At 35.2% G+C, this 22,901-nt stretch overlaps 1 protein-coding gene across 1 annotated transcript; it reads right to left on the reverse strand.

The window, feature by feature from the left end:
- Nucleotides 1-298: 298 nt before the first annotated feature.
- Nucleotides 299-21,722, reverse strand: LOC113655857 (mucin-2-like). The gene is made up of 42 exons (XM_047803824.1): nucleotides 21,470-21,722; nucleotides 21,287-21,319; nucleotides 20,721-20,946; nucleotides 20,192-20,321; nucleotides 19,788-19,851; nucleotides 19,460-19,542; nucleotides 18,802-18,994; nucleotides 18,600-18,719; nucleotides 17,606-17,726; nucleotides 17,362-17,497; nucleotides 17,210-17,281; nucleotides 17,040-17,115; nucleotides 16,534-16,665; nucleotides 16,284-16,433; nucleotides 16,021-16,115; nucleotides 15,805-15,937; nucleotides 14,610-14,853; nucleotides 14,267-14,307; nucleotides 13,707-13,795; nucleotides 13,390-13,544; nucleotides 13,163-13,301; nucleotides 12,954-13,046; nucleotides 11,847-12,041; nucleotides 11,373-11,615; nucleotides 11,048-11,204; nucleotides 10,535-10,648; nucleotides 10,165-10,306; nucleotides 10,052-10,080; nucleotides 7,533-9,959; nucleotides 7,042-7,286; nucleotides 6,689-6,875; nucleotides 6,183-6,402; nucleotides 5,169-5,347; nucleotides 4,719-4,788; nucleotides 4,458-4,567; nucleotides 4,089-4,120; nucleotides 3,638-3,788; nucleotides 3,072-3,109; nucleotides 2,257-2,364; nucleotides 2,123-2,162; nucleotides 1,770-1,872; nucleotides 299-846 (listed from the first exon to the last, which is right to left on the reverse strand). The coding sequence occupies exons 1-42, from the start codon at nucleotides 21,513-21,515 to the stop codon at nucleotides 684-686; spliced, it is 7,524 nt and encodes a 2,507-aa protein (XP_047659780.1). The 5' UTR covers nucleotides 21,516-21,722; the 3' UTR covers nucleotides 299-683.
- Between the last annotated feature and the right edge of the window lie 1,179 nt (nucleotides 21,723-22,901).

Raw genomic sequence — 22,901 nt, forward strand, 5'->3', positions numbered from 1 at the left:
ACAACAGCAACAGATTATCAGGAGACACAACATTACCCCATTGACTCTGGGAGTTAATTGCTGCTATCGCAATATTCTTTTGTAACAGCAGATATGGTCTAGCCAGTTCAAAGTTCTAGTTATACAGGACCCTCTGCCAATCCCATCCTGTGAATCTCCCTACAGTATGTTTAAGAGACATTGTGTAACATAAGTCAATTGTAAACCTTCAAGGTCGTAATTTTCTCAGAAAACCAATAGTGTTTCATGCATATTAAGGAACAAAAACCACAGAAATAAATACATGTTCAACACAGCATTGCATATATTTATTTATTGATTACATATGATTCATACAAATATGACTCCATCATTGAAAGGCATTGCATGATCCACTGGTTGAAAGTGATTAAAAACAGACATTCAAGGAACATTCAAGAATTTCAAAATGAATAAATGTCAAATTTAGCTGCATTAGATTATCATTTAAACCTGAGATTGTAGATTTTAGTATTTAATCACACAACGTGTAAAATGTAAAGAAAACAAATGGCTCACAGAAAATTTATTTTGGCAGTGACAGCAGAAATCACCAGATCGCTATATCATATATCATATATAGAGACAACAAATCATGTAAAAAATTAAGATGCTCAGACCTGGTTCTCTGAGCATTACAGTGACATTGCAGATCTTTTGAGGTTTCAGACTTCACGCTGACACTCACAGCTGGTGATGTGTTTGTAAGTGTATTGTGTAGCTGTAGCTCCACTGCATACCAGAGAAATCTGTCTTATCTCGTAGTCTCTCTCTCGGCAGTAGGACTGATTATGCTCCAACTTCAGATCTATTCCAGACCTCAGCCAACTACAAACAACAGCACATGCAAACATTACACAATCATAAACATTCATTCACATGTTTATAGATATGTATGTGTGGTAATTGCAGAAAACCATTTTAAATTCTCTCAAACAGCTGTCAAAGGTAAACAAATATATTTTGTCAAAAATTGTTGGATTTAATAGAAATCAATAACTATTATTAAATGTGGGATTTTTTCTGTCTATTGAACATCAACTTTAAGGATAAATACAGTATATTTCAGAAAAATGTGTGGAAATTCATTATTTTTTTAGTAGTAAAGCAGTGTTCTCTTTTTAAATGTACTGTAGGTCTTTGTGTCTATTCTGTTGATAGAGGTTTAATTAGACTACAGTCTATTCTTTTGATTGAGGTTTAATTAGACAACAGGAAATGTGCAATGAAAAACTAAAATGTTTTGAGATTGCTTAGAATCTTATATCTGCTTGCTTTAAAACAGGACATATATATGCTTAAAATCCATCCATCTATCCATTTTCTGTACTGCTCACTGGAGTCTATCTCAGAGAACTGAGGGACACTCTGGATGCAGTGCCAAACCATTACAGGGCTCACACTTACATACTACAGACCATTTATATATGCCAGTCAACCTACCACACATGTTTTAAGAAACCAGATTACCCAAAAGAAACTACAAAAGCATGGGGCAAATTTGCTACTGAATTTGGTACTGAATCCCCAACCTTGGAAGTGATAACATGCTAACACCTAAGCTTGATGTATATATATATATATATATATATATATATATATATATATATATATATATATATATATATATATACGTATATATATATATATATATATATATATATATATATATATATATATATATATATATATATATATATATATATATATACAGGTTAATCATAAACAAAAGGTTTAATGAGGAGTCTTACAAGGAGCCTGATGCACAGTTTCCTTCACAGGTGGGCAGCATGACCTCCTGGGTGCAGTTCTCAAAAGTCATTCTGGACAACTTGACTCCACACGTTGTGTTGCCTAGGAGGTTTACACCAGCCACATGAAACAACAATATGAAAAAGTGCCAATTAAAAGAGATAACTGAATGAAAGTAATTGTTAAATGTATTTTGCACCCACATATGTATTAGCAGCCACATATCTTAAACCAAAACATTTTTTTAAATAATTGCAATAATCGCTCCAATCTTTGTTCTTCAGAATATCCCCAAAATATTGCACCATGTTTGTTTAAAAGAGAAATAATTAGAAGAAGATATTTCACATACATGAATAGCAGCAATGATTCTCATCCCAAAACCGAAGTTCCTAGATATGCAAAGATCAGATGAAGTCAGACAGAACATAAGATCCATATCAGTAATACTATACTAAGATTGTAAATGTGATAGGTTGAGCTCACCTCAGGACAAAACTGTTGTGGACAAACAGTCCGCTCTATTTCAGTGCCTGAACTTGTACAGCGATATGATAGACACGGGGTCTTGGGGTCCCTCCATGTTTCACCCACCTGAGATGTCCACAGGAAAATCATCAGGACAGTACACTCTAGTTTACCCATTTGTTCAGTGTTATATAATACACATCTTCAGTCTTATTCATAACCACAACTATAAGTATAGTTGTATCTTATTACTAGCTTGAATAAAAGTTCGAATAAGTAGTAGTATTAGATCTACCTCATGGTGCATTGTAACTGGTATGTCCCCCACTTTTCATTCATGCGCAATAATGTCTAAGTGCATTGTTTACTCTTAATTTCTGTTTAGAGAATCATAATCCCTAAAATCCCCATATGTTTATATATTTATATATTATGTATTGTTTATTTTTTTGCAATTTGTCTAAAAATCTATCTATCTATCTATCTATCTATCTATCTATCTATCTATCTATCTATCTATCTATCTATCTATCTATCTATCTATCTATCTATCTATCTATCTATCTATCTATCTATCTATCTATCTACCAGATACGTTTGAAAAGCTCTGCAACATAAACCCAGGATTGTTTAAAGTTCAAAATGTGAATAGAATTAGAAAATATTGAACATTTCTACAGTTAATCATGAATGTTATTGAAGAAAATACTGAGTTTAGAAATTCATCTACATTCAGTAAATAATTAGTTTTGGTTGGTATAAATATTCCAAATAACCTATGGTACTTTCTTCACTCTCTGTACACACACAGACCAAAAGATGGGGAAACTGACCTTATATGTTGTTCCACTGTATTCACAGGTCTTCTCAACTGTGAAAGAAACAGATCATAATTTCAATTTGGAATTGCTTTATGAGCAACAATTACTGTAGGTTTTATTTTAAGTGGCACTGATCCATCATCAACTAGTCAATAGCACTGTTACAGATTTTGAAGTCTGCAGTCCTGTTTTATACTGTACTCTGGATTCAGTTGGAATCAGTTACTATAGAAAACATTGCTTTATTTATTAGGTTTTGTTCACTGGAATAACAGATCCTATTTATATAAATTGTAAGTCAATATGATATTAATAAATATTAATATTAGTATTATCTTTAAATACCCCAAATGTAAGTCCTATTCATTCTAGTAATTTGATAGATAATCATTGTATACTGTAATACTGTAGCTGTAGAGCTCCAAAATAATCCTTCGGATGCAGATAGGTGATCACTCTATTAGTTTTCATTCACATTTAAAATAACTTGTTTTCAAATTAATAGAAGGTACTGCATTTCAACAGTAAAAGCACATGTACTGAAAGGTTGAAGTGTAGTTGATGGAGTCTTATATTACCGCATATCGGGTTGTCACAGCAGTCAGAGATGAGAGCAAAGCCAGGACTGCATATAGGAGATGGAGGTGTAGGTTTTGGCCAGCATTCTTCTGTCAGAGTCTGATTATTGCATGTACACATGTGGCAATTTGACTCCCATGTTTCCCCAACCTTAGACAGAGATTTGGAGTGTAATTACAGACTTGGTGGGAAATAAACATATTTTTTCCTGACAATCTGATCAGTATGCAATTAATTGAAAGGCTCCACTATAGTCTTTCTATATCTGTTTTGAGTCATTTTTAATCATTGCCTAGTTTTGTTTGCATGAAGGTGTGTAAAAAGGTCAAGATTTTAGTTGTGGTTAATAGATAAAAATGCTTCAGGAATTTTTTCATGCTCACTCAGTGATATGTGGATAACAGGTAAACTTTGTTAACACTGCATTATAGGTAATAGGTAATATCTCACCAGCATGGGTTCTCCCAGTGGGCCTTTACAATCTAATAAAAAAGCAAACCAGATATTTATGCACATTTAAATCACACAGGAAATGTCAGTTTTAACAGTTATTCTGAAATGACAATAAATATGGCTGGGTAAACACAATTCAACATTTTATTACTATAAAATCCTTTCAGTGTCAAAGAATGACATGAGTTCAGAATGTCAATTTAAACCAAGAGTACATATTTTTACTTGAAAATTGACAGTTAATCTAATAAGGCTTTTGTAAAACCTAAAGCTTTATTTTACATATATGAAATATGCTGACACAGAGGTCAAAACAAATCCTGATGCACTTTGTAAATGACAGACAAAACTATAATAACCACTCACTGGTGCATTCGGATACACAGACCGTCTTGTGTCTCTCAGCAAGTAGCTGGTTGTTGGGGCAGAAACATCCAGACCTAACTGTATCCAAAACTGTTCCCGAAACACGCACGCTACATGAAAAACACATATAAAACAATCTCAAAACAAACTTTTAAGCACATTTAAGTATTGTCAAGCAAAATAGTTAAGCAGTTTGTAAATAAATAAATAAATAAATAAATAAATAAATAAATAAATAAATAAATAAATAAAAGCCCTCACCCGCCACGGCAAAAGTCAGTTGGGGTGCTCCGGCACTCATCAAAGATCATTCCTTCAGGACAAGTATTGTCTGAGAAATGTAAAGGTTTTTATTTAAAAGAATGGATAACTTGAAGAACTAAAATCCTGGCACAGCAGTTAAAATGGGATTGTACTTGTTTTAAACCCTAAAATGCATGCATGCTTTATTATACATACATTTTAGAAGAATTTTAACACCCTTTTAACCAAGATCATGTGAAAACTACACTGGCCTTTTGAATATTGTATGAGGGAGGTTGGGTGGGTCAGAGTTCACTGGACTTAAGTTATGCATTTAATGGTTAACAGACATATTCTAAAACATAGACATATTCTGACTCTACATCATCATCCAGTACATCACGATCCAATACAACATCTGCAACCTCGGCATGTGTACTATGCAAGTAAGTAAAACAGCTACTTTACCACAAATTCCACGGGTAAGATTTCGCCAGGCCACACAAGTGCCCATCTTCTTGCAGTGATCAGCTAGACGCTCTAGTGGGGAGCACACACTGGCGTTGTTTTGGGCCACACAGTAATCAAACTTGCAGTTATTCACAAGCTTCTCCACATCAATGTCCCCACGGCATTTGCTGAACACTCTGAGATTCAAAAAGCATACTTTATATTAATTAAATGTATTGTGGTGGAAATTTCTAATCTAAAGATGTTTATAAGGCTTTGTCCTTCTATGCTTGTACGCTGTATGCGTCATGATCAGAGACTGACATTGTCATCAGTTGTTTTGTTAAGATTATGACAAGGGCAGTAGGGACTGGAGACGAATTGTCGGGAATTAGGCATAAACAATGTCCAGTAAATCTTCTAGTAGGCCTTCTAGCAGACCTTAATTCCTATGGAATTAAACTGGAATTATTATACCAATTTGCTCATTTGACAATGCCCCCTATTTAGCTATTTGCATTATATAACAGTTTCCAAGTGTTGGAAAAGTGAAAGTGAAATCTAGCTTATGCTTCCTCTAAAAAACATGAAGCTAGCTATTGCATCTTGTTGGACACAGGAGAAAATGCTAGTTTGATGTCTATCTTAAAGATCACAAAACAATTCTGTATGTTGCTCTGGATACAGGTATGTTCCAAATGTGCTAAACATAATTATAAAAGCATTCTCAAAAATATATGCAGAGTTCCATGTTTATTAATTATTATATCTAGTTAATCTTGTATCTAGTAAACCTGTAACTAAAACTGTAATTTTGTTAAATCACATATAAACAGTTTTTCCAACTTAAACATTTTATGGCTATTACGAAATTTTATTTATTTAAACATTTTTTTACTTTTATTTGTATGTTGATGAAGGTTTGCCAGTTTTATAGATAATCTGTAATGTACAGTACTTCATCAAATCCAGCAAGTCTTTTTAAAGCCCACTTTCTTTGACACTAAAGCTGAAGAATAAGATGAAGCTTACTGATGTCTGAGGAGGTCACAGAGAGGAGCTGTGCAGGGCGGTGGTGTTGGCCCAGGAGAAGTAGTTGGTATATCAGGGAAACACGGCACATGCCGGGGAGCTTGTTGACAATACGGTTTCATTGGATCATTTTCTATCCATTCGTATGCAGTCTTATCACAACAGTCCTCTCTCTCAGCTGTACCATTCCTGCGTATACATGAGTCGCCTCCACAAACACCTGAAAATAACAATTAGATAAAGCTAGATTGCTAAAATATATGTAAGCCAGACATTTCAACCAACCAACATTTCAGATGTAATACTATAAACATATATACAGTACATCAACTTTTATGTGTGCAGTAATACAGCTGCATAATTAGTAATGATTAAAAACATTTGGAATGATACAACATGAGGTATTCACTTTTCAACATATTTGGCTATTGCAGATATCTTATACTATTTTGGAAAATGAAGGGTATTTTACAAATACAAAGCAAGCTAAACTGTTGGACACTTACCACACTGCCCCTGTGTGTTATTAAAGAAATGCTCCATTGCCAGGTTGATCTGCAGTGTGTTCCATACACTGAGAGAGATGTATGAGCGGATCTCTTTAATGTAAATGTAGATTTCCGCATCTGTGCTCTCAAAGCTTAGTCCATGTGCTTGATATGGGGCCTTTATTGTTACTTGATTCACTGTAATCTTGAAAATATAACAGAGAAAATGCAAATTGTCATGGCACAGATTTTGCACAAACACAGAGTACCGTACAAACTTTAATGCTGGATACATCAATAGCACAGGGACCAAGTCATCCACACCACTACATAAGAGTCACCACTAAACCGAACAGCTTATGAAAACCTACTTGTAATATGGGAATATCATCGGGAACTTCAACCACTTGAAGCATGACTGTGTTGTTTTGGTACTGCACAATGATGCCCTTGGCACAAGAAGCAGATGGCTCACAGTAATAATTATCAACGCTGATGCTGAGATTGTAAAGAGCAGTCCTTTCCTCCACCAGAACATATGTACAGTTTTCCAGGAACGTAAAGTCCTGTCCAGCAAAGGTAGTGTAATGTGGGTCTCCAAAGACATCACACTGACCTGAACAAAACATTGAAGAAATGTTAGCATGATACCTTATCACAAAAGAAGTAGGATCTCAGGACTCAGATAGCTGTTATATGTGGTGTGAATAAAAATATAAGGAAAAGTAGAATATTAATAATTTATTGATTTGAAGAACTTGTTTCATTTTTCCAACTGAAAATAAATCTGGATATAAATTTAAAAAAAAAAAAAGAATTTAGAATGTAATATCAGATAATATCAAAGAACCATTGCACTCACAGTCACACTGCCAGGTGTCACAGCAGCCTTGTTTATCTTTCATCAGCTTTGGCATCCCTCTGGGGCACACAGGTACGACTGGAGTTGGACATATCAAAGGTCTTAACTCAATTACATTGTTTTTGCAAATTTTAGTGAAGCAGTCTTCTGTCCATTCATAACCTTCTGGCCAGGTTTGGTTTCTAATCAGATCATAGCAAGCAGTGTAATGTGCAGTTGTGGTTGCTGGTATTGATGTGGATTCAGGTGTCTTTGTTGTTGTAGATGTTTGGGTTATGGGTGTCTCTGTTGCTGTTGTTGTGGTGATTAAAGTTGTATCTGTTGCAATGGTTGTAAATGGGGTTGTAGTTGTAGATTCTTCAGTTGTTTTAGTGGTGATTCCTGGTGTAGTAGTTGTGTATGTAGACTCTTGAGGACTTGGACTGGCTTGGTTCGTCGTTGTCCCGGTTATTGTAACTGGCTCTGTTGTTTGTGATGTTTGGGTTATGGGTGTCTCTGTTGCTGTTGTTGTGGTGATTAAAGTTGTATCCGTTGCAATTGTTGTAAATGGGGTTGTAGCTGTGGATTCTTCAGTTGTTTTAGTGGTGATTCCTGGTGTAGTAGTTGTGTATGTAGACTCTTGAGGACTTGGACTGGCTTGGTTCGTTGTTGTCCCGGTTATTGTAACTGGCTCTGTTGTTTGTGATGTTTGGGTTATGGGTGTCTCTGTTGCTGTTGTTGTGGTGATTAAAGTTGTATCTGTTGCAATTGTTGTAAATGGGGTTGTAGCTGTGGATTCTTCAGTTGTTTTAGTGGTGATTCCTGGTGTAGTAGTTGTGTATGTAGACTCTTGAGGACTTGGACTGGCTTGGTTCGTTGTTGTCCCGGTTATTGTAACTGGCTCTGTTGTTTGTGATGTTTGGGTTATGGGTGTCTCTGTTGCTGTTGTTGTGGTGATTAAAGTTGTATCTGTTGCGATTGTTGTAAATGGGGTTGTAGCTGTAGATTCTTCAGTTGTTTTAGTGGTGATTCCTGGTGTAGTAGTTGTGTATGTAGACTCTTGAGGACTTGGACTGGCTTGGTTCGTTGTTGTCCCGGTTATTGTAACTGGCTCTGTTGTTTGTGATGTTTGGGTTATGGGTGTCTCTGTTGCTGTTGTTGTGGTGATTAAAGTTGTATCTGTTGCAATTGTTGTAAATGGGGTTGTAGCTGTAGATTCTTCAGTTGTTTTAGTGGTGATTCCTGGTGTAGTAGTTGTGTACGTAGACTCTTGCGAACTTGGACTTGCTTGGTTCGTTGTTGTCCCGGTTATTGTTGTTTGTGATGTTTGGGTTATGGGTGTCTCTGTTGCTGTTGTTGTGGTGATTAAAGTTGTAGCTGTTGTGATTGTTGTAAATGGGGTTGTAGTTGTAGATTCTTCAGTTGTTTTAGTAGTGATTCCTGGTGTAGTAGTTGTGTACGTAGACTCTTGAGGACTTGGACTGGCTTGGTTCGTTGTTGTCCCGGTTATTGTTGTTTGTGATGTTTGGGTTATGGGTGTCTCTGTTGCTGTTGTCGTGGTGATTAAAGTTGTATCTGTTGTAAATGTTGTTAATGGGGTTGTAGTTGTAGATTCTTCAATCATTTTAGTAGTGATTCCTGGTGTAGTAGTTGTGTATGTAGACTCTTGAGGACTTGGACTGGCTTGGTTCGTTGTTGTCCCGGTTATTGTAACTGGCTCTGTTGTTTGTGATGTTTGGGTTATGGGTGTCTCTGTTGCTGTTGTTGTGGTGATTAAAGTTGTATCTGTTGCAATTGTTGTAAATGGAGTTGTAGCTGTAGATTCTTCAGTTGTTTTAGTGGTGATTCCTGGTGTAGTAGTTGTGTATGTAGACTCTTGAGGACTTGGACTGGCTTGGTTCGTTGTTGTCCCGGTTATTGTAACTGGCTCTGTTGTTTGTGATGTTTGGGTTATGGGTGTCTCTGTTGCTGTTGTTGTGGTGATTAAAGTTGTATCTGTTGCAATTGTTGTAAATGGAGTTGTAGCTGTAGATTCTTCAGTTGTTTTAGTGGTGATTCCTGGTGTAGTAGTTGTGTATGTAGACTCTTGAGGACTTGGACTGGCTTGGTTTGTTGTTGTCCCGGTTATTGTAACTGGCTCTGTTGTTTGTGATGTTTGGGTTATGGGTGTCTCTGTTGCTGTTGTTGTGGTGATTAAAGTTGTATCTATTGCAATTGTTGTAAATGGGGTTGTAGTTGTAGATTCTTCAGTTGTTGTAGAAGTGATTCCTGGTGTAGTTGTGTAATTAGACACTTGAGGACTTGAACTGTTATGGTTCTTTGTTGTCCCGGTTATTATAAGGAACTCTGTTGAAGTAATAATAGGTGTGTTTGTTGTTGTAGTTGTTGTAACTGAGGATGTTTGTGATGTCACAGTGGTTGCAGCTGATGTAGTTGTTATACACGGTTCTGTGGGAATTAAAACAGTATTACAAAGATTTTTTTGATGGGAACACAAAATTAACATTTTGTAGATATAGCCAAGGTGGCAAAAATCTTACCGCAAATCAGTTGCCCCTCAATGCACACACTATGGCAAAAGAGCACAAATCATAAGATATAAGGGTATGAAGGGCAAAAAAATATTCATAATGCATATATGATCCAAACTTACCAGCATTCACTTGGTGTGGTCACATTAGCACCAGGTTCGACCACAGTATAGTTGAAGTAACAAGTGCACTTGTCTAAACTCGAACAGATTCTTCTGTTCTCATCATAATATGGTTTTTCACTGGGGCACCGTGGGTAACAACCTTAGCAAAACATAAACATGATTTTATACATTTATACTAAATATTTTATACATTTTTATCACAAAATAAATGTTAACTATTAACTATTAAATCATAATAAATATTTAGTGTAAACATCTTCTAAACAAAAAAAACACAATTAATAAAGTTATCTATTACTGTCCAGAAACCACAACTCGGTCATAAACTGTCGACGAATTGAAACGATACAAAGGGAAAAACATAAACCTTCAAGCTTTCCAGAAAATTTGTTGTTTTTCCCACAAGTCTTGATGTGTTGAGGACATGCTTCATAATGCCAGCTGCACTGACCCTCTTCATTGTAGTAGTCACAATAGACCGCTGTGAGAGAAAGAGCACACACAATGGATTTTCATCTCATCAGTAAGCAAACACCAAAGGAGTACATTTCCACCCACCAGGAAGTAATTTTGTGATTAGTATCTGGACTTATGGGAAACTAAAACTAGATTTACAAAGTGTCCTTTTTCACATTGGCAAATGTAATTGTAACTCAGGGATTTTGTTTTCTAAATAAATCTTATTTCTACAAAATGTATTTAAAAAGAGCATCTCTTGGTAAGATCGTTAGAATCTAACCCAAGCAATTAAACATATCTGAAACACCTTCAATTTAAAATGATTTATTAAATTATTTAATTCTTTGTTAAGAGACATTCTTATTCTTTACTGCTTCTTCCATAAGAAAGAACAAATATTAATATGTTGCAAGACACGTACGGCACAAGTCAGGAGTCCTCCATTTGATACAGACATTTTGAGTTGTGCAGGCCTCAGCATATGCTGCCACAGCTGTGCAGAATCCCAGGAACTTGCCCTCAAAATCACAGGAGCATGACTCCAGAATACAGGCCTGGTAGTAAGGTGTTGGATCAACCTGCAAGTTATTGGAAAGTGGGACACAATTTAATGAGCAGCTATTGTTTCCTCCTCATGTAATCTTGTAACAGGATTATTCATGCTTGCCCATCAAAGTTGACTGCAGAGAAAACTTTACCATCGAAAATGACATAAAAAATCCGTATAAATAATAGTGGTAGAGAACCTTTAGGTGACAGGCTTTGAATGTGTCACTTTGTAGAATCATGCAGCGTCGCTGCGCCCAAGCTGCACAGTATGAGTGACGTTCACAAGGAAACAGTTCCTGGGTCACATCCGAACAGGGAGGCACGGCTGTCTTCCAGCTGTTCCCAAACTCCAGTGTGCTGAAGACTACGGTGGAGCTCCTCGTCAGCATGTCATTCATTAGCTTTCCATCAAAATCACCACATAGTCCATGCACTTGACCCTGTCAGTCCACACAAAAGAACCATGAGTATGAAACTACAAAATCTGGACACAATGAATTTGTACTATGAGACTAACATTAACTGAAACACCTATGGCAACAGGATCATACTCCACACAGTACCAAACAGTATTAAACCATCTGTAGAAACCATCTTTAGTGAGCTTTTTCCAGATTTGTTTATGTTCGATAGTTAGAAAGAAATATGTTTAAAGACAAAAAGCTTCTTACATTCCAGAAAGTTTGCAGCTCAATTGTGACTTTAGTTTGCTTGTCCCAAATCACTCTGAGGCCCAATTCAGATACAGAGATGATGATATACAGGCCCACAGTGTGGACAGAGTACAGTGGCTGAGCTCTCAAGCGCCACCCATCCAGGAACTTCTGAGTTATATTCATATCACGCAAGGTCAGAATCACTTCATCCTGTTTGAGGTACAAACAACATTTTTGTTCAGTTACAACAAAATGAATATATATATATATATATATATATATATATATATATATATATATATATATATATATATATATATATATATATATATTGAGTAGAAAAAAATCACTACTAAACAATGTATAATTTCAAAGATCACAATCTCACAATTGCCTTTCTGAAAACCAAAGATTTTTTAAAGAAATTTGCAAGTATGTTAAATTCATTAGATTCATTTAATCTAAAAGCAAATGAATGGCACAAGCAAAAGAAAGCATACATTATAAATGCACTGAATGAAATAGTACTTTTACATTCCACAAGTGATTACAATTACAAGTGAAAGATGCCCAAATCAACATGTACCTGTAACTGTGAACTACAGTATGTTTGACTTAATACATGATTGTTGCTGCAAATCCAATCTGAAAAACTCCTCTAATTGATTACATTTTACTTAAATATTTCACTAATATACTAATCAATATGTTGGCAAATTACAAGAAGTCTTCCAGGATTCTTGAGGTCTACTGTCTTCCCAATTATTGAATGTTCAGTCTAGGGCATAGTACTGTATATGTACACCATATTGTGAAAAGTATGTAAAACCATATATGCTTGTCATACATCCCATTAAACATCCTATTTTGCTGTTATATAAAAACTATTTTAAAAAGCATCATCTGGGAAGACTTTCAAATATATTGTTGAGTAAGGCTGTGGGGATTTTTGCTAATGGTGGTTATTGTGCTAATGAACAAGACCCACAAGAAGAAATCATGAAACATTAAAACCACAAACAATTAATCAGATTAAAACAATAACACAGATCTGAGTGCTTTAGTCTGTAAACAGTTCCAAAATAAATAGAATAACTACAGACTGAGATAGATTCAGATTACCTTTAGTTTCACAGAGATGGCACGAGAGCAGGTTAGAACTTCATCGCAACATGGCACACTCTCCGCATTTATGGAAAATAGCCCATTGATGTCCTAACACACACACACACACACATATATGTTCATTATGGCTTATCAGGTAATCATTAATATTTTCTTTGGTCACTTCACTTATATAAATATATGAGTATATATTATGCATAACTCACCTCAACCAGAGTGTACTGACAGTGGCCATCAAAACGATACCATTTGGAATCAAAGGTCTTATATTGTCCATTTCCAAACACTTCACACACTCCTGGGCATGGATCTCCTTTACAGTCCCACTGTCCTCCTCTGCATGTGCTGAGCAAACAATCACAGACACTTTGAATTTCTGAGCAGGAAAAACTCTACACATGTAAATAAAAATAAAGTTAAAAAACATATTCACCATGTTTTACAGTTCGACTCCACGGCCTGCCCAGAAGCATAAACCATCCCACTGAATTCACATGTGCAATTCTCTGGAGTCACACAGTTGCCATTATGGTCTGCATACTGGCCTTCTGGACAGTAACAGCCACTGATACAACTCAGATCAGAACTCTGTGAAGGCAAATCATTTCAGTCAGGAATAGTTTAATTTGCTGATTTAACTGATTTAATCAGCAAATTAATTCATAGACACAGTTGTGACGTGTTTAAACCAGTTTAAGTGCATAGTAGTGGAATGCCATAATTAATGTCTGCTGCTATAAAAATACTCACAGATGGTTTGCTCAGACTCTCACATGTCCTTTGCCCTGTGTTTACTGGTGCTTGTGCACAATGGACACATATTTGTCCATTTGGACAGTCTAAAGGACAAAGTAAAACCAATATGGGAGGCTTAACATTTATATGAGACATTGGGAACAAGCAAAAAGACTGTAATTCCATCCAAAACCATCCAGTTATTTAGGAAGCTTATGTTCGAGATATATTGTTATACATACATTATTTTAACATGACATCATGAATATACAGCATGAGTTGTGTACACCAAAATGTATTATTATTATAAATATTTTGTTTAAAAAATTGTCAGATACAACAATTCCAAAGCTTCAATTTGTCAAATGTAGAATCAAATGCAGAAAAAAAATATATAGCTCATGAATAAGTACATTTTTATCAGTATTGAATTATAAACAGGCTTTGATTAATTAAAAAGTTAAGTGTGACAAATGCAAATAGGGTTGAATCTTTGCACATAGCCGTAGTCTTGCTCATAGTTTTCTATTTTTTTAAAGGCTCAATATTACATATATAAAAATTAGAAACTTTACCGCAATTGTCTGAACACTGGAGATATCCATTTTCACACATGCTGCAAGACAAATTTCAGGCATCAGTTAAACCCATCCTATTTATTTATATTTATAAATTTATATAATTAAACATTATAAATGTAATATTCTGGTTATATGTGGTTTTAGTTTTTAACTGTATAGAGCACAAATACAAGGCTTTAAAAATAAGGCTTTTTATTGTTCTTTATAATATTTTTTTTTGTTCTAATAATAACTAACTAAGCAAATACTTCCTGCTGGAAAAATGCTCTATTTCCTAGAGAGCTCATTTGCAGGCACCAGCAGTGTGTTTGAACAGCAGAAAATAAGCAGAGCATACCATTGGCGTCCATCAATAACCACAGGACCTGGAGGAGTTGTTCCACCTGGGTAGTTGCATTGGCAAAGGGCACGAGGGCTGCACCTGAGTGGTGTGTTGAGATGGGTGCCAGGTGGGCATCCACAGCCCTCCACTAGGTCATCTGGCATGTCACAGGTTGGGTCTGTACCAGACAATGAGCGGCATGTACGATTACATGCCTGCATGGTGTAATCAAATCTCAGATTGCTCTCACAAGAAGGAGCTGGAACACAGAGAGAAGACAACATAAATGTCACCAATGGTTTTCACATTACCACACATAACCATCCTCTGAAATGTCCTCTGAGATACTCTAATAACCATAAATCTCATTTTAAATCCTAACATAGACAGATTCCTTCACTATGCAAATCTTAAAAAGTTACATTTGTGATACAGGATATTTAATAGAGTAGGCTGAGCAGTAGCAGCCATGTATCAGCTGCACAAAAAGTCAATTGCATATGTGGAGCAGTGAAGCATGTGTGAAAAAAGGTTCGCTCATGGGAGTAGAGTTTGTCAATCCAATTACGTGATGAGGTACGTGCGGAGACGGCAACGATTAATTTCCCCTCACTCACCAGAGTTTTCTTAAGAGTGAAGTTCTCTGGGACAGGGAGAGGACAGGTGTCACTCTTAACAAACTCAATCTCTCCTGGCAATACAGGTTCTCTTTATCTTGATATTAAAACTGTCTTTGGTGATTTTATTACAGATGGGATTTCTGGCTTTTTTTGTGATCATTCCCATTTTTCCTTAAATGGACCAAGTTTATGATATTTTCTCTAGTGATCTAACAATAGGATTGCATGCAAAACAATGGAGGAAGCTATAGCAAAAAAAGGACCTATCATGAAAGCAACCTAAAACCTATCATAGAGATTTCTCAAGTTAAAAAAAAGCCTGGCCTTTCATCTAACCCTAACCCTAACCCTAACCCTACATATGTGCTCTAACTAACAATGCTGTATAATTCCCATTTTGTGGCTAGAATTTTGATTGAAATCTAGGTTGAAATCTTGTTTTTAGTTTATTTAAACTTTTTTACTTGATTTTGACATTTAAATGCAATATCGGAGTTGATAAATTGCAAACTACTTCTGCAGTCCGATCTGGTTTATGTTCTGTTTGTAACAGTTACTGAACTGTGTATCCATTTTTAACTCAGACTCACTGCAGGCGGTTTCTGCTCTCCAGTCACCAATGATGATGCCCTGGCTGGCACAGGCTTTAGCATAGTTTCCCAGGCCAACACACACATGCTCCTGTAAGCCAGAGGAAGCTTGGCAGGTTCTCCGAATGCAGGCCTGGAAATTTGAATAATACCTTTAGAATTGCTACAAATACTTCATTAAAACTTCCAGTGTGAATACTATGAATAGTATCTTACATCCAAATAAGAGTTAACGGGCACGTATTCATGGCACAGAGCAAACACACCACTTGTGTTTGTCAGCTGGCTGCACTTATCTTCAGCAAATAACTCTAGATAGAAATAAGATACAAAACACAATGTTATCAGTTAGAAAAAATGAGAGATATTGAGTACACAACTAGAAGGAAATATCAAGACAATCAATAATATTGCATATCACAATAATATTGCATTGGCTTACGTATAAAATATTGTATATGATAAAAAAGCAGCTGTACCGTTGTTAGTGTTGATGCATGAATAGGGGTTATTTGCTGTGCAGTCCCCAAGTGTCCATGATAGAGCAAATGGCTGAGCTGAGTTTTCCACAATACCACTGCTCGTAGTGAAGTCATCTTCGGTGTTGTTGTTGTTTGATCCACAAAGACCTGTAATGATAAAAATGTACATATAACCACACAAAAATTCTACAATGGATGTTAGTGTTATTTTTAGGCAATAAACAAAGAATTGTTGTGCTCTGGATACCTTTGGACACTACATTTTGTATCAAATACAAGTACATTTGAACTTCAGGAGAAACTTGGACTTGCATCTTCATTCCAAAAGATGTCTGGACTTTAACAAACATGGAAGACTGCCAGTAGACTGTGACATGTTCTGAAATGAAAAAAATATTTCCATTTTTTTTAAAAAAAGCAAAAAGGTAAACAGCAAGATTGAGAAAACATCACTGGCTATGTTAAACTTTGTATAGTTTCACAATGATAGCTTACGCCTCTGTAATACTAATAATATAGATTGAAATGAAACATTAATCGGATTCCTTTTGTCTCCACTTTTTGTATGGTTCAGACTTTATTAACTTCATGACGGCTTGGTTTAAATTTAACTACATCGACTACATCCTTTTTCTGTTTTATAGTCATTTGCATTAAAGATTAACTGCTACTGGTTATTTATTTAGTTTTCTTATTAACGTTTTTTTTTCTAAGACAAACTTCTTTTGTTTCTAATTGCACTAAAGTACCTACCAGTTTGTGACAGATCTGTGGCTGTGATTTCATTTTCCCTTAGTTGTACACTGTTTAAGGAGAAGATATATCGTTCCTAAATATAGAGAAAACCAGATTTGTTATTTATATCTGAACTCCTTAAAAAAACTTAAAAGAATAGTGCCATGTTTATATGGTGGTAAAAACACCTGATACACATCAAGGTAAATTTCTTCTATGGTCATGGCAGAAAACCTGACAGTTATAGTCCAGTTTAGTCCCTGTGGAAAGACATGATAAATTCATAACTTGCATTACACACACAAAAAAAGGAATATTTACATATTTGATATTTACTAACCCTTGAAGCCACATATGTACATGTCCCAGGCAAAGAATATTGTTTGCCATCAAAAGTAGTGACAAACCAGCCTTCAATGATGCACGGAGTCATACAGGTGTTAGCTGAACAGATCCATTTTCCTTCGATGCATTCACTAAGACAAAAACAGAGATAGGTGTGCATTAATACTGCAAAGTGCACTACAAGCACTGCAGATCCGATCAGAGCATATGGCTAGAACATTACAGCAGGCTCGTCTCACCAAGTTTGGCACTTTGTGCTGCGTTTATCTCTTGGGGCATAAATATTTCCTCTGTGCACACAAGGACAATCCTCCACCTTAACACTGTGGTAGCTTTCGACTCGATCGTTCACGACCAACCCTGAGAGAGAAAGTGGAAAGTAGAGATCAAGTGAAAGAGAGAGTGAGAGAAAAATAAATGGCAAGGTTGGCTATCACTTAATAATAGGTCATGCACGGAATAAGAATACACTTTGAGCAAGGCTAGGCTTGTGCCATATAACAATATAATCACCTTGACAAAATCTTACACTGCTCTGCTGTTCTGTGACATTTACTCCTATCATATTATATTACCAAACCTGCCAATCTTCCTGACATTATTCAGCATCTGCCAGCATTTTGACATTAGATTAGGTTGCTACTAGTAGTATATTAGTTACTAAAGACCTGTCTTTTCCTTCGGTACAACAAGAGAACAGCCAATTGACATATTAATTCTGAAATAACTGTTGCATGGTGTTTTTATTGCTGTTTTGTCAGTGCTCAGATATGTTCAAACAATTTGAGTAGCAACAAAACATTTTTGTTGCTGTTTACAATGATGTTTACTATGCATTTCTGCAGAATCACCTAAAAATTCAGCATCATCCGAATTTTGTAATTGCTACTGCCAACAAGCTATTCACGACTGCACAGCTGCCAATATTACTATTATTATTATGTCCTCTCATCAATGAATAATAATTTTATATCTGATTATATTTAAATACTCATTTTTTGCTTGTCAGAAATGCTAAGTAGTTTAAATCTATGGTTTATTGATGATTACATCATTAATTAAAAACATTGTGCAAAATAAATATTGTGAAGCCTAAACAAAATATTGAGTTTTGAATCTGCAAACAAGCTTCATATCACAAAACCTATCACTTCCCATTATAACCTCATAACCCAAAGATGTCAATGTGTCAACTTGTGTTTGTTTGTGCTACCATAAGACAGAAATACCTACCATTTGGAGGAAGACAGGTGGCAGTTTGAAAATCTGTCTGAAGCTGGGGGTTTGAGCAGGTGGGAGGAAAAGCAGCACCTTGGCCCTTATACAGCAGATCCCCAGGACAGTGATGTTCCTCTGCAGAGATTTTCTCATTTCTTATTTGTACTACAGTTGGAAAATAGTTGGAAAGTAGTCCAATAAATGATGTGTCACTTACTGCATGAAGTTATGTTCCGCAATTTTGTTTGCAGGGCATATGATTGATTGCAGAAATAAAAGAATTCTTCATAGAAAGAACACTTTGCCGATTCATGTATATTTATATACATGTTGAGCTTGCACAGTTGGTCAAAAATATAAAGCCTCTTGCCCAGGCACTCTCTGGCATTAGATTTAAATTCGTTACAAATCTGGAAAACAAAACGTTTCAGTTATTCATGCATACAATAGATTGCATGGATTCTGACATGCAAACATTTGGTGCCACTTGGCTTACATTCCCTTGGGCAAAAAGCAACAAATCTGGTATTGCTTGTTTGTATTAATAGAATAAGATATTACAATTTAGGCAAATTATTCTCTGCTCTAATGTGGCAACACTATCAGAGTTTTCAGATCCTACAGTATAAGAAACAGGATAAAGTACTGCTTCCGGCTTATACATTTTGAAATACATTTTGTTTGTTACTGCAGTTTACTTTTCTGGTTTAGTGAAAGAGACAATAACATTTTCTTTATTTATGTCAATTTTTATTTTTATTATTTATTCAATGTCTCCCCCAATTTTTCAGACATCATCTAGTTTCTGGTACATAAAATTTAAGGATTTTTTTTCCCCTAGAATTAGCAGGTTCACTGAAAGCAGGTGTTTTTACCGTATCCTCTAGCGGTTGGGAATCACCAGTCACACATATGTCATCATGAATGACATTTCTATCAAGAAGCTCTGCTCGAGTTTCTGTGGGAAAAAATTAATTAATTAAATGTTTCAGTGGTATGGCATATTCTTAAATCTCAATGAATTTTTTAGTAACATAAATGAACCACATTACTGAAAAGAAAATAATAATAATACAGAATATTATTATTATACATTATACATTCTATTATTATACAGAGAATTATATATATATATATACACATATATATATATGTATTCTTTTATTCTTTTATCAAATTTAAAAATATTGACTTCATATTAACCTGAACTATTTTGTCTCCCACACATCCCAGTCATCCCATCCACTAATGGCCGGTCCAGTTGCACCTATAACAAGAGCAATTCTTTTTGCATGAAAAACTTCCTATCCTATACTGTATCTGGTCATTTTTGTGATTCAATTGTAATATTTTCTTTAAAAAAAAAAAAAAAAGCACTTTGTCATGTCAGTATGTATTACAAATCGTTAATAATTTTAAAGTAAAATATAAAATCGTTAACATTTTGGAATTTTATTTGAACTTTTTGTGAAAAGTTTCTTATTTTTATTTCTTGCCTTATTTTCAAAAATCAATTGTCATTGAGGTTGTATAGAGAGACAGCAAAAAAAGGGAATAAGAAAGTAAAAAGAGAAAAAAGAAAATATTGCTGTTTTTGCTTTACTAACCCAGAATCTTGTCACACCCATTGGTAAACTGTACCATGTAACAGAAAATGGCAGAACTTTGCTTGTGAGCTTGGTATAAATGCCAAATGCATACACTTTCTGATAGGTGTGATCATAGGGCAGGGAGATGCTGCAAAGGAAAATGATAAAAAAAAGTTACATTTGTTAGAATCTCTTGGTAATCATTACACAATGCATTGGGAAATGCTTTACTAAAGCACCATAACCAGAAGGTGTGGGCCAACCTGAAAATGTATTTAAAAAAAAAATAATTTTGTACACCAGATGGTGATAAGAGGAAGATAAAAACCTATAAATGTACTATTTTCACGCAACCTAGTAGAATCATTAACTTCAGTAACCCTAAGTGATTTTAATCATTACGGAATGTACAATGGTAACAATTCTAATTTCAAAATCAGCAGCTGTAAATACATAATAATTTTCATTTAAATTCATTTAGATTATAAACTTTTTAACTTTAGGTTAAGCAAGTACAAGATTAATTTATATCACATTCTTGAGCTACCTGTTTCCTTCCACAGTGAGGATGCCATCCTGAATGATGGTAGCAATTTTATTCACATAAATTTCAACTCTTTTCATGATGCCAGTTTGATCACGCTGCACAGAGATGAAACAGTCGACTCCCTTATAAGAGAAGTGTGTCAGTGTTACAGGACATGTGGTTTTCACATGGAACATGGTCCCATTGAAAGTCTGCATGACCCCACTGCCAAAGGTCTTGCACACATCTGAAAAAAAAGAGAGCTGGAAAGTCAAAAGTCAGGGAGATGACTATAACACAATTTTTAATTACAATAATTTAGAAGAAGAAATTAATTAAAAATAGGATCAAGATTAAAATTCTTTAGGACTACAAATGTATAGAATTATATTGTGCTAAATGCTTAGAGATTTTAGTACACCTTTGTAAAATGATTTCAAATTAGGAAATAATTGAAGTTTGCTGGAAATTAGATCCAGCTGAGGACAACACAGTAGCTGAAAGCTGCATCGCCTAAGATAACCAGACCCAGCTTACCTGAGAAGCCCAGTAATGGAGTACTTTTACAACATATGTACTGTACTTACTTGTGCTTTGGGTTGAGACAAAGCCAAAGTGACCTAAGGGAAAAAAGATTTAGACATTTAAAATGCTATATAAAAGCACTGTGCATTGCAGGTATAGTTTTCATGACAAAAAATAATGTTTGGCCACAAGTTTGAAATTAAAAAATAAAAATTTTAAAATGAATCTATGCAAAAAGCACTTACCTGAAAAAAATAATAAAATCCCTAAAACGATCCTACGCTGAGCCATGTTCTAAACATGCAACTCTTAAACATGCATGCAGAGTGTAAAAAACTCTATCCTGCCATCCGTTTTATACCCAGATCCAGTCCCCTACTTTGCATAGCATGAGGAAATAAATTTAGGATTAAGCAACTGCATCCCCTTGTAATTAAACAAACATCTTAGATGTCAGACATAAGAAACCTCCTTGATGTCGCACTTCAATTTTACTGCTTTGTATTGGGTCAGTGAACAGAAAGGCTCCATCCCTCATTCTTTGTTCCTACATTTTCCAGGGAGGCAACAGAGCAAAGAAAAGACTATAAAACAGAGTTGGGTTTCCTTCAGGAACACAGATGCAATGTAACAGAATGTACATAGGGTGGGAAAAGTATTAATAGAAACAACTTTAGAACAAGTAGTTATGCCTCAGTGGGTCTGAGTAATTTTAAGTAGGCAAAAAAGGTTCATTTTGTTTAACAAACAGGAACCAGGAACTAGCAGTGTGGTAATGGTTTGAATTGATGTTTGTACAATATCAGCCCAGACTTACCGGATTTAACTTGTGTTTAATCTGTAACTCATGATTTCTTTATTATCTGTTTATATAGCTTATACAAATTTGAAATAAGGGAATACCACCATGTTGTAAGGATGATTGTATACCCAAATGTATTCCATATTGGGAATTTATTCCTTTGAATATTTGTTACTGTTGTTTTAAAGAATAAGGCAAACAGATCCTTCCTCAAGCTGGCAGCTGACAACAATGGAATTGTTCCTGGAATTGATCATAAAATCATATTACTATTTAAAAAATGTCCTTGATTCTACTCAACATTCTTTTTAATGTTCTGTAGAGCAGAGATTCTTTGTAAAAGTTTCTGCTGTCAAAAAATCACTGAAATAGACATATAAGCACATTTAGCCTTGCTTTAGTGATTTTTTTTTTTCCTCAACCTGCTGTCACGCTAGCACCAAAATCCAGACACTCTACTTATGAGAGCACACCATGGCATACCAAAAAGGTCACCATAGACATTTCTCCAGCACAACACTCCAATAGCACTATCACAAACATTTGAGTTCTAATCATGGAGACGTATTCCCAGTCACACTCACAGCACATATCCTCTATACAGACTCTCACCATGGACTCTTTACAAAGTAACACAAAGCGTCGTACCAAGCCCTATGTTTTTTTTCTGTGTGTGTTTGTTGCGTTGACTTTCTACCTCCTTTTTCAGAATTATTAATTTACCTCATGATCTATTATGTAAAATACTGTATATAACTGATAATATCACAATATATTATACATAAGGATATGTGAACAATGAGGAAGGACTGACTTAAACATAAAAATACCAGGGATTTGGCAGTGTTTACTCATAAGACCACAAGATGGTGACA

The sequence above is a fragment of the Tachysurus fulvidraco genome, chromosome 19 (genome assembly GCF_022655615.1).
Source record: "Tachysurus fulvidraco isolate hzauxx_2018 chromosome 19, HZAU_PFXX_2.0, whole genome shotgun sequence".
Classification (NCBI taxonomy): Eukaryota; Metazoa; Chordata; class Actinopteri; order Siluriformes; family Bagridae; genus Tachysurus; species Tachysurus fulvidraco.